At 38.6% G+C, this 13,066-nt stretch overlaps 1 protein-coding gene across 1 annotated transcript; it reads left to right on the forward strand.

The window, feature by feature from the left end:
* Positions 1-4,880: 4,880 nt before the first annotated feature.
* On the forward strand, positions 4,881-11,390 carry LOC110868062 (protein STRICTOSIDINE SYNTHASE-LIKE 5). The gene is made up of 4 exons (XM_022117148.2): positions 4,881-5,377; positions 9,794-10,101; positions 10,500-10,632; positions 10,998-11,390. Exons 1-4 carry the CDS (start codon positions 4,928-4,930, stop codon positions 11,286-11,288), a joined length of 1,182 nt encoding a protein of 393 aa, XP_021972840.1. The 5' UTR covers positions 4,881-4,927; the 3' UTR covers positions 11,289-11,390.
* Positions 11,391-13,066: the final 1,676 nt, after the last annotated feature.

Genomic DNA, 13,066 nt, shown 5'->3' on the forward strand with positions numbered 1-13,066 from the left:
AAATATCTCTATCCTAAAATAGAGGAACCAAAATGTAATTATAAATATCATTGTAAATCAATAGAGAGGGACACGGTTTACATTCCATCATGGTATCAAGAGTCCTGTGTGCCTAACCCTAATTTTCTTTCCCCTGCCGTCACCATCTTTTGGCCGATCTTCCTTCTTGATCGTGCCTTCTCCCCACTATTTCCCTCCACTTTCATCATCATATTACTTCCTCTATTTTTTTTTTTAGTCTTTCTTCTGTTTGACCGACAATGACATCACAACCCCCACCCACCCCTACAATTCCATCCATAACACTTGAATCTAAAATTCATCCCGCCACCACTGTATCAAATATCAAGAACTATGTCCCTATAATCTTGGAAATTGAATCCTCTCAATATGCAACTTGGGCAACACTGTTCAAAAATAATTGCAAGGCTTTCTTAGTACATGACCACCTATCTCCTAAACCACAGGCTACCGCTACCGCCTCTTCTACTACCACTCAACCCAACGATGATTGGGATCGTCTTGACGCCATTGTTCTACAATGGATTTATAGCACGATCTCCAATGATCTCCTGCACACCATCATTAACAAAACTGCCACCGCCTACGATGCTTGGAAAGCCATTGAAGATCTCTTTCAGGATAACAAAAGTTCACGTGCCATTCACCTTATGCACAAGTTCTCTAACACTCGGCTGGATCGTTTTCCCAATGTTTCGGCTTACTGTCAAGAATTAAAGGTGTTAGCCGATCAACTGGCAAACGTGAACGCTCCGGTTGACAATGATCGGTTGGTGCTCCAATTGATCTCTGGCCTGAACGAGCAGTATGAAGGGATTGCCACTATTTTGCAACAACAAGAACCGCTACCTTCCTTCTATACTGCTCGTTCCAAGCTGATACAGGTCGAGACACGAAAGGCGGAACAAGCTCTACATTCCGCGAAAGCTGCATCATCGGCTCTCTTAGCCACCACCGGCCGCCAATCTTCTGACCAGAATAGATCTGATGACCGCTCGTATGGTCGTGGCAGGGGTCGGTCTTCGGGCAGACGCGGTCGTGGCAGATCGGGAACGGGTCGCGGTCAATACCCACAGAATTATAACTATCCCTTTTACCCTCCTTGGATGGCACCATGGTTTCCCCAACCTAATACATGGCCCAACAGCATATCACACCCGGCCCAACAGCCCAATGGTTGGCCCAACCCACCCTGCCCATACCCCACTGCCAACCGTAACCCACCAAACAATTCGGCCCAGCAACCCGGTCTCCTCGGCCCCCATCCTCAGCAGAGTAATTATGCAGCCTACAGTCCAACCGACATTGAGCAAGCCATGTACACTATGTCTCTTACTCAGCCCGACCCAACTCAGTACATGGACACGGGAGCTACATCCACTATGTCTCACGAGCAAGGTGATTTCCATTCTTTTTCTAATTCATGCATTCCTCAAAATATTATAGTAGGCAATGGTAATACAATTCCGGTTATAGGACAGGGCACAAAATACCTACCCAAACCATTTCCACCTTTTGTCCTTAAAAATGTCCTATACTCACCTAAATTAATTAAAAACCTTATTTCAGTCCGTCGTTTTACCACGGACAACTCTGTGTCTGTTGAATTTGACCCGTTTGGTTTTCTTGTGAAGGACCTCAAGACGCGGGCTCCCCTTCTGCGATGCAACAGCAGCGGTGACCTCTACCCTCTGGTCCTCGGGTCATCCTCCTCCCATCCAACTGCTCTTGCCGCTATCTCTGCTCAGCTTTGGCATCAACGTCTTGGTCACCCAGGGCGTCAATCTTTAAATTCATTAAAAACTTCTTGTTCTGTTTCGTTTGACAATTTAAATAATAATGTATGCCAAGCTTGTGTTTTTGGAAAAAGTATTCGTTTACCATTTTTTGCTTCTACTAATTATACTCTCCAACCATTTGATATCATTCATAGTGATGTTTGGACCTCCCCGATCATAAGTTCATCTGGTCATAAATATTACGTATTGTTTTTAGATGACCACACAGATTTTTTATGGACCTACCCAATAGCCCAAAAATCCCAAGTCTTCCCTACATTTACACACTTTGCCACAAATATAAAAACACAATTTGAACGAACCATAAAAACCTTTCAATGTGATAATGGTCGGGAATACGTAAACACTTCTTTCCAAAATTTCTTCACCACAAATGGCATTCTTTACCGTTTATCTTGTCCTTACACCTCCTCTCAAAACGGTAAAGCTGAACGTAAAATTCGAACCATTAATAACATGATTCGTACCCTCATGGCCAATGCCTCTCTTCCCTCCTATTTCTGGCACTTTGCACTTGAAACCGCAACTTATTTACTCAACATCCTACCTAACAAAACATCCAAAAACAACACACCCACCGAACTTCTCTACCACTCCACCCCGACTTACGATCACCTTCGTGTGTTCGGATGCCTATGCTATCCTCTACACCCATCCACTACCATCCATAAGCTTGACTACCGCTCCCACCCGTGCGTCTTTCTTGGCTACCCTCCTACTCATAGGGGGTACCGATGCCTTGACTTGAAAACAAAACAAATGGTCATATCTCGACATGTCGCTTTTGACGAGACCACATTCCCGTTTTCCCAAACTATTGGCCCGCAACCCACCTACGATTTCTTGTCCGACCCGTTCCCCCAACACCTATGCCCACATATTTCAAACCCAACAACCACTCAATCACCTCACACCCAACCGGCCCTTAACTCCACATCGCCACAACCATCCACACATATCCCTCCTGGCCTAAACCTTCAGCCTAATAACCCGGCCCCCACCTCACCGCCTGCCACCAACCAACATCCCACAAATCCACTCGGCCCAAACCCTCCACCAAACGCTGAACCTTCCTCGGCCCACCCACCTCCACTCACTACGGCCCAACCTCAAACCCGACCCCACACCCGTTCTATGAGCGGCGTTTTTAAACCTAAGCAACCCTTCAACTTACATACCACGACCACGCCCTCCATTGTACCCATTCCTAAAAACCCGGCTGTTGCCCTAACAATACCGGAGTGGTACTCTGCCATGACTACTGAATATAATGCATTAATTAGAAACGGAACGTGGGAACTTGTACCTCGCCACCCTAATATGAATGTTATCAGGAGCATGTGGTTGTTTAAACATAAGTACAGGTCGGATGGCACTTTGGAACGGTACAAGGCAAGATTGGTATGTGACGGTCGATTGCAACAGATAGGTGTCGATTGTGGTGAGACTTTTAGTCCGGTTGTGAAACCGGCTACTATTCGGACAGTTCTTTCCATAGCTCTGTCCAAGCATTGGTCCGTACACCAGTTAGACGTCACTAATGCCTTTCTTCACGGGAATCTTCATGAAACAGTTTACATGTACCAGCCAATGGGATTCAGAAATAAGCAGTTCCCAGACCATGTTTGGCTAAAGCAGGCCCCGAGGGCTTGGTACCAGCGGTTCACGGATTTTGTTCTCTCTATTGGGTTCATTCATAGCAAGTGTGACGCCTCCCTTTTTACTCTTCATCAGGGTTCTAATACGGCTTTTCTTCTTTTATATGTAGACGACATACTTCTCGTCACCTCAACTGACTCTCTTCGTCAATCTCTCATGGCACGCCTCAGCAGTGAATTCGCCATGAAGGACCTTGGCCCTCTGAGCTATTTTTTAGGCATTTCTGTGTCCCGCACCAAGGACACGATGTTTCTCTCACAGCAGTCCTATGCGACTGACATTATTTCCCGCGCAGGCATGCAGTCCTGCAACTCCGTTGCTACACCGGTTGATACTAACAGCAAACTTAGTGCCCATACCAGTGAACTATTTCATGATCCTACCTTATTCCGCAGTCTAGCCGGTGCACTACAGTACTTGACTTTTACACGGCCAGACATATCCTATGCAGTTCAACAAGTATGCATGCATATGCACTCCCCGCGCCTTGACCATTGGAATGCTCTCAAAAGAATTATTCGCTACATCAAAGGTACTTTATCCTTCGGCTTGACCCTTCATGCAAGATCCACACAGACACTGGTTTCCTATACAGATGCAGATTGGGCCGGCTGTCCTGACACAAGGAGGTCCACGAGTGGGTATTGTATTTACTTTGGTGACAATCTAATTTCATGGTCTTCGAAACGCCAGAGCACCGTTTCCCGTTCCAGTGCCGAAGCGGAATACCGGGGAGTTGCAAACGTTGTTGCAGAGATTTGCTGGTTACGTAATCTCCTGCTTGAGCTACATCATCCGTTATCTCGAGCCACGTTGGTATATTGTGATAATGTAAGGGCCATCTACTTGTCAGGGAATCCCATCCAACATCAACGAACAAAACATATTGAACTAGATATTCATTTTGTTCGCGAACAAGTTAAACGTGGCCAGGTTCGAGTTCTACATGTCCCTTCACGGTACCAGGTTGCAGATATCTTTACTAAGGGACTACCTCGGATATTATTTGAAGATTTCAGAGACAGTCTCAGCATCCGGTCTCCTCCCGCTTCGACTGCGGGGGTATAATAGCGTACATATCTTTAGTATGATTGTATAGCATTTAATGTAAATATCTCTATCCTAAAATAGAGGAACCAAAATGTAATTATAAATATCATTGTAAATCAATAGAGAGGGACACGGTTTACATTCCATCACAGCCATCACGCTTGAAAAGTTGAAGAATGTTACCTTTGACTAGGAAAATTGTTGTGTGTGATTGAGTGTGATGAGTGATGGGCACCCCATTAAAATCTATCAATAGTGATGAAACTAAGTTTGATGACGTGATGGAACATGATTGGGTATGATAGAGTGATGGAAATTGGAGGCCCCGCCCCCCTTTTATATATCTCTTGCCTACTGAACAGGCAAGTCAAACGACGTATCATTTAGGATCTCTTTCAATGGCCGAGTCAACTCACTCACCGGCGCCCACCTCACCACCAACTCCGTCCACCACCGCAACCCAAACGACGACGTCATGGCATCAGGTTCTACTCATCTCCGCCGTAGCCACCGTCGTGTTAGCTTTACTTCTGCTCCAGTTCGATACCTTCGATGCGGTTCAGTATCCCCCGAACGAGTTAGCGAACAAACCCATGTTTGAAGTACCTCGGGTCAACCCACGGGTGCTCCATGGGTCTGAAAATATCGGAGAGGGTCAGTTGTTGGGTCCTGAAGACATCGTGTATGACTCGAAGTTAGGTGTTTTCTACACTAGCTGTGTTGATGGGTGGATTAAACGAGTCACTGTGAATGACTCGGTGGTGGAGGACTGGGTTAACACTGGTGGCAGACCTCTTGGACTCGCTCTTGGTTACTCCGGTGAAGTGTACGTGGCGGATGCTTATAAGGTTAGTCGGTAGTAAACGCAATTATTATTTTTAATATTATAATTAATTATTTATAGAAGTTAGAGAGTTTTTCTGATAATAAAGTATTAAAATACAATTGCTTGAAGATCAAAGTGTAAACACCAATTGTTTAATCGGTGTCTGGTTTGCTGGAGCCTGGAAGTTCGAATTTTGAAACATTTGTTCAGCAAACTACTACGTACAAAATACTTTAATTTTATCTTCGTTTTCAATAGGACTTCAACTCTTAGAGCATCTCCAATAAGGGGCATTTTTTCTCATTCTTTAGGGTGTCTAGTTGGCACATGCCCAACCAATCATATTCTTTCTCTCACTTGCCCCTCTCACAAACACATTTTTTCTCTCTCTCCTCTCTTCTCTCTCCTCTCTCCTCACTACACTCACATAACTCACACTCATCCATTTTTTCTCATTTTTCCTCACAAACATCTTCACATCCTCTCTCCTCCACCTCACACCCTCTCTCCTCCACATCACTTTCTCTCTCCCTAAAAACACCTAAATAGTGCCTTATTGGAGATGCTCTTACTACTTAACATGAATTACACCTGAACAAACATCTATCATTAATTACAGTAGTATTCCTTTATTATTATTATTATTATTATTATTATTATTATTATTATTATTATTATTATTATTATTATTATTATTATTATTATTATTATTATTATTATTATTATTATTATTATTATTATTATTATTATTATTATTATTATTATTATTGTAATCGTTATCGTCATGCTTCATGTAATGTTCCCTTGTTTTTTCTCCTTTCTATTATTCTAGAAATGTCTCTCACTCTTCATCCCTCTATAAGGGGATGCGGAGTGGTTTCGGTAAACCACCTTTACCGATTCGGTAAAGTGTGGCCACCCCACCGCCAACATATAGTTTGCCGATTCAGTTGGGTAAATCGGTGATGGAACACCGATTCGGCAAGAGGGAGAAGGAGAGAGAGGGAGGGTATTGTGGGTGGGGTCCATTCCTATCTCAACCAATCACACATTTTTCCTTTTTTTTAAATAGTTTACCACTTCACCAAGTGTTTAAACCATTGCCAACATTTTTCACCAAAGTTTAAACACTTTTGCCTAATTGACATGGCGCGCTCTCATTGGTCGGTTTTTTGGTTTGCCACTTTAAAGTGTTTAACCACTCCTTATACCCTAATGCCTATGAGGAATGGTGTAAGGGCATTATGAACATCTTTCACGCCCTTATAAAGCCTCATTACATGTGGTCTTATCATTATCATTATCATGTGTTGTATTTCTATGTTGTATAATATTTTTTTGTGCTAGATTTTTGTACTATATTTTTGTGCTAAATTTTTTTGTTTTAATTTTTTTTTTTTCACAATTTTTTGTGCTGGATTTTTTTGTATTACAATTTTTTTGTTGAATTTTTTCGTGCTATATTTTTTTGTACTAGATTTTTTTGTGTTATATTTTTTTTGTACTATGTTTTTTTTCTATATTCTTTTGTACTACATTTTTATGCAATATTTGTTTGTACTATATTTTTTGTGCTAGAATTTTTTGTACTATATTCTTTTGTTGTATTTTTAAAAAACAAAAGAGGTGTCATATGTAATTTTCACTTCTATTTATAAGAACCAAAATGCCATTTATTCGTACTTATTAGGAGTGACACATGTTATCATTAGAATGCTTCTTAGACTACTTAGGCAAAATCCACTTTTTAGTGATCCTTCCTCAGCTGTATGCTTCTCTTTCGAATATTTCTCTTTCTTTTGTTAAAACAAAAATATAAATAACAAAAGAACTCGTATATGTGATGTGTGCCTTTGCTAAAGGAAAGCAGAAAAAAGAATTTCGTTTATTTATTTATAATTGTTTTGTATAAAGTTGTGTTGAAAATGCCCATAAAGCATAATGAGATATCCCATTACTTTTTTTACCATTGTTCAGCCAAAGTGAGACTGGAATAACAAAATACAAAAAAGTAACAAAATAGAAAAAAATAACAAAAATATAAAAAAGCAACAAAAATATTATAAAATAAAATAACATAAAAAAACATAATTATTACTTTTTACTTTAGAATAAAATAGTTTATTAAAGTAAAAAATCACTACCAAGTTTGACTAATTTGGTATATTAATCCATATATTGGGTGTATTTAGGGTTATTAGATTTTATCACCCCTAACTATTGGCTATTGGCCGCTGCCACCCCCAGCTATCACTTTGACGCCTGCCACCCCCAACTTAACACTTGTTGTGTTCTGTCACCAAGTCGTTAACTGATCACTAACTTTTGATCTCGTTACTATACTTTTGAGGTGTCCTAAGATCCCTAAAACCTTCCTAAGATCACTATGACACCCCCAAAAGTATAGTAACAGGATCAAAAGTTAGTGATCAGTTAACACTTGGTGATGGAACACACTAAATGTTAAGTTGGGGGTGACAGGTGTCAAAGTGGTATTTGAGGGTGACAGCGGCCAATAGCCAATAGTTGGGGGTGATAAAATCTAATAACCCGTGTATTTATCACACCCCTATTATAATAGAGATAATTTTTCAATCTTTATATATAGAAAAAAAAAACTTTTTTACATTACTGCTCAATAAATTTTTGTTTTTTATTTTCTAATATAACATAGTACTATAATATATTTTGTTTCTTTATTTAAATAATTTCATTACTTGTTAACAGATGAGAGACGTGCATACCAAAAAAATTAACTAAATATAAATGAGAAAGCTAAAAAATTAACTAAAAAAGTCTAAAAACATACCAAAATATTTTTTTTTTTACAATTTTTTAGTAAAAATCGCTATTTTAAAGTGTGTGAGAAAAAAAAACCTATGCATTTATACTCTTTATTTCCCTTGATTTATTCCGATCTTCCTTTACTAAAAATATAAGTTAGTACTTTTTTTTTTTTTTTTTGAATGGCATAAGTTAGTACTTGTTTTAAAAATATGGTATGATCATAACTTGTATTCTCTCTATCCAATAAATGAATGGAAATCAACCTGTTCTATATCAATGTCGCTGAATAAAGTTGACTTGGAATTTATGGCAAATTTAATATCTATACAATGTGTTGAATTGGAATTTATGGCAAATTTAATATTTGTACAATGTGTTGAATTGGAATTCATGGCAAATTTAATATTTGTACTATGTAAAATGAAGACACACTTATTATGATTTAACCAAACTATTTGTCAAGTAAGGGGTTGTTTGTTTACTTCTTAATGAGGCTCTTAATGGTTCAGACCTCTTACTGGTTCAGCACTTAATGGTTCAAACTGTTTGTTTCACGAGCAGATGTCTGAATGGTTTAGACATTTACCTCTAAATGGCTAAGATTTATACAGAGTCTGAATGGTTAAGACCTCTAATCTGAATTGGTCAGGCATTTGCCTCTGAACGGTTAAGCATTATACCGGCTCTTAATGGTTCAGACCTCTTACTGATTCAGCACTTAATGATTCAGACCTCTTACTGGTTCAGCACTTAACCATTCAGATGTTGCCAAACAGCCTCTAAGTCTCTTTATCGGCTCGGTTAAAAGCTCAAACGAGCTGAGCTTTAACGAGCACGAGCTCGAGCCTGTACTAGAGCTCGTTTAGTTATCAAGCCCGAGCTCGAGTCTGAAATACAAAGCTCGTTTAGACTCGTGAGCTTCATAAAAACATGACGAGCCGAGCTTGAGCCTAGTCGGGCTCGATCCGTCTGGTTTACACCCCTAAGTAAGAACATTCACATCCAACCCCCTAAATTATGTGAGAAATGTTTTTATTTTATTAAAAGTGGTTGTAGGTGGTTGTCAGTAGATAAGAGAGAAAATGTTACTATAAATTTGAGGGGACATTGTTCACCTTTTATAATTTTTTTAATATATTTTGAAAGTGGTTGTGAGTAAAGAGAGAGAAAATGTATTGATAAATGTATAAAAAGTATTATTTAATTGAAAATGAGAGAGAAAACATAGTAATTTTTAGTGTAATAAGGGTAAAAAATGAGGAGTCAAATGTGAATGCTCTAACATGTGCCTTTCTCCTCTATCTCTTTCTACATATACAAAGGTGTATATAAAGAGAGATACAGTGAAAAAAAAGTGTGAGAATAAGATACATGAACGTGTGAATAAAATATCTATGATTGAACATTTAATAACTTAGACAATCTTCAACGCGACGACGTTCATGTGTTGGGGTGAGGTGGAAAAGATAGGAGTCCTGCCTACAAACGTGACTAGGAGAGAGTCAAGTGAAAGGTTTTTTTTAACCCTTTCATTAAAAGTGCAAGTTGTTTAAAATATGTATTAATTATATACTTAGTCCTTAATTTCTCAGAAGTCACTTGTACAATTTATCAAGTGTAAGGTTAACTTCAGGTGCATTTTTTTTCTTAGGGAATTCTTAAAATAACCAAAGATGCCGAGATAGAAGTATTGACAGATGAGGCAGAGGGTGTAAAATTTGCAACAACGGACGCTGTAGCAGTTGCAATGAACGGTGTATTGTACTTCACAGATGCCTCTTGGAAGTATGACTTGCACAATTTCGTGTTAGACATATTGGAAGGTCGTCCTTATGGTAGATTCATGAGTTATGATCCGTCAACAAAACTGACCAAAGTTATTGCTCGAGACCTATACTATGCCAACGGTGTTGAAATGTCCCCTGATCAAGACTTTGTTATCTTCTGTGAAACTGCGATGTAACTTAAATCACTTATTTCTAGACGTGGCAAGTTCAACTCATTTTACATGATTATGGGTTGATATGGGTTGGGTTTTATTTTTAAACGGGTCAAACGGTCAATTTTAAAGGTATTCCTAAAAACCAAACATGTTAAATCGCTTGGACTGTATTTTCAAATGTTGGTTTGCTTGAACCAATTACATATTATTTTGATACTATACTATATAACTTGTTTATTACATTGATGATCTATAGAACTTCAAAAAATCTGCCTAAAAACATACTTGGTGAGTCGACCCAACCTGGATCAATCCATTTTCAGACGCATTACTCGAAAACTGCCCTTTTTGACCCAAGACGTCTAGTTTGCCTCGGAAACTTATAGATTTGATATTTTGGTCAATGAAATGGCAGGTTGAGATGTAAAAGGTACTACATACAAGGGGAAAAAGCTGGTTCCATAGATGTATTTATTGACAGATTGCCTGGTATGCCCGACAATATTCGTTACGATGGTGAGGGCCACTATTGGATTGCGATCGCCACGGTAAGTTGGCTATTTAAGTTTTGTATAATTGCGATCAAGTTAATAAATCTTGTATTAGGATTTTTAATGTTAAAACTATGTTAACTAGAGGTGTTAATATGGACACTTAACGCGACCTCCGTAACGGGTTAACATTGAATTTTTAGTATAAATAGGTAAACACTTTCAATCCTTATTTTATACATTGCTAACTTTCGTATGACCCGTGTGACATGTTACATTGCTAGCTTAACTTTTTTACTTTTGACCCATTTAAAAGGAAATTGGTATAGTCAAACAATTGATTTTTGTCTACAAATGTTTTTGGTTCCATATTTATAGGATTAAAATCGAATTACCATAACCCTTTTAACTTGTTTTCGTAGGAGCTTACATTCGAGTGGGATCTTGCACGTAAATACCCATACATCCGGAAGTTCCTTGCATTTCTGGATAAGTATTTTCAAAGACCTTCGATGGAGAGAAACGCAGGGGCGGTTGTTGTGGATTTGGATGGCAAGCCGATCGGGAGATACTATGACCCCGAATTGAAATTTGTTACGACAGGTATAAAGATCGGGGAACATTTGTATCTGGGAAATTTGATGAAGTCATTCATTATGCGCCTAAACCTTACTCAATATCCTGCTACCGCAACCTCTTCGATAGAATCATAGGTTTTTGCTTCTGCTCTATCCTTCTTGTATTGTTGTGTTACCTGATTTTGACATAGGATGTAATGTTGAATTAATAATGCATGATTCGATCTTTAAGCCAAACGGGTTTTATCGGTACGGACGGGTAGGTTACCGGGTTTTCCCCGGAATTGTTGGTGGACTCGGGTTACTCTCGGAGTATTCCGTTTGGTCTAGTGGGTGCCCGAGAGTGCTCGGGATTGATTATGTTGACCGTTCATAAAAAAACAAGTCTAGGAATCACTAATGTTGTTTGAGATATAATTGGAATTTATTAATTTATATCACTCAGGTTATTAATTTATGTCACCAGTCGGTAAAAATGTCGAGTTAACATGTGGTATCTTAAGTATCACAAGACATTAAAAAATAACAAATTATCTTATTTGAGAGGAATAAAAAGTACATTAGTATACTATCAAGAATCCTAAAGTTATAGAGTTCTACTCAACATATGTGTAATGGTATAAGAATACAAAGAAAACGATACTAATAAAATATCGAGTACTCAAATCCTCTTTCGACATAACACTTACTTCCTTTAAATAAAAACATACGATTTACAAATTATAATTATTACGAGTAAATTACAAGTTTTGTCTTTTATATTTGTCCCAAATTTCAGGCGCTGTTCTTTACCTTTAAAATTGATGAGTTTTGTCCTTAACCTTTCAAAATCCTGCACGTTATGTCCTTGAGGGCAAACCCAGTTAGAATTTTCTGTTAAGTTATGTCATGTGCATTGCACACGAGGGTAGAACAGTCATTTCCCCTCCTCACTTGTGTTTCCCTCTTTTAAAACCCTAATAACACCCCCTATTCATTTTCAACCCCAATTCATCTTCATATCATTCATCTTCATCAACTCATCATCGTCATCTTCTTCACCATCTTCTTCACCATTTCAACTCTAGATTAGGTCAAACTTTATGCTAAATTCAATGTTTGTTGTACATCTAGATTAGGATGTTGGTTCTGATTATATTGTTGGAACAGATCACAACTGGTAGTTAGTATTTGTGGAACTTTGATCAGTAGAACTTCAAAACTGTACGATTTAGGTCAAACTTGATGCTAAACTCTACGGATTTCATTGGCGTTTGAATTCGTTCGTATCGTATCATATATCTGCATTATAGCAAGGATATTGCATGAAATAACTGACTGAAGGTATGCGACTCGATGAAATTTTACAATGATTTAGCTGATGATTGAATGAAATTGTTTGTGTTTTGAATGAATTAGAAAGTAACCAATTGATTCTGAGATTCAATGTTTGTTGTATTTCGAGATTAGGAGGTTGATTCTGTGTTTATATCGCTGGAATGGGTCAATGCCTGTAACATTTGAGGAACTTTGATCAGTAGGAGTTCAGAACTATACGATTACGGTCAAATCGTTGTTGCAGAGGCTTGATTCATGTGTTGTTTTGTTGCTGCAGAGCCAATAGTTGCTGCAGTTCAGAACTATACGATGATGAGTTAATGAAGATGAATGATATGAAGATGAATTGGGGTTGAAGATGAACAAGGGGTGTTATTAGGGTTTTAAAAGGGGGGAAACACAAGTGGGGAGGGAAAATGACTGTTCTACCCTCGTGTTAATGCGAAGAGATTAAACCGAAATGTATAAAAGAATAACTAAGTCGATCTAGGACCCGCGCGTTACGATGAATCTGTCAAACGGAAAAAATAGACAACGTAAAAATGTTTAACCACACACGCACGTTACGTTGTGTTAACTCGCAAAATTTAGAACGA

The sequence above is a fragment of the Helianthus annuus genome, chromosome 7 (genome assembly GCF_002127325.2).
Source record: "Helianthus annuus cultivar XRQ/B chromosome 7, HanXRQr2.0-SUNRISE, whole genome shotgun sequence".
Taxonomy (NCBI): Eukaryota; Viridiplantae; Streptophyta; class Magnoliopsida; order Asterales; family Asteraceae; genus Helianthus; species Helianthus annuus.

Coding starts and splice junctions, on each gene's coding strand:
- LOC110868062 (XM_022117148.2), top strand. CDS start 4,928: ATGGCCGAGTCAACTCACTCACCGGCGCCCACCTCACCACCAACTCCG. Junction 10,102..10,499: donor ATCTTCTGTGAAACTGCGAT/GTAACTTAAATC, acceptor ATGAAATGGCAG/GTTGAGATGTAAAAGGTACT. Junction 10,633..10,997: donor ATTGGATTGCGATCGCCACG/GTAAGTTGGCTA, acceptor TTGTTTTCGTAG/GAGCTTACATTCGAGTGGGA.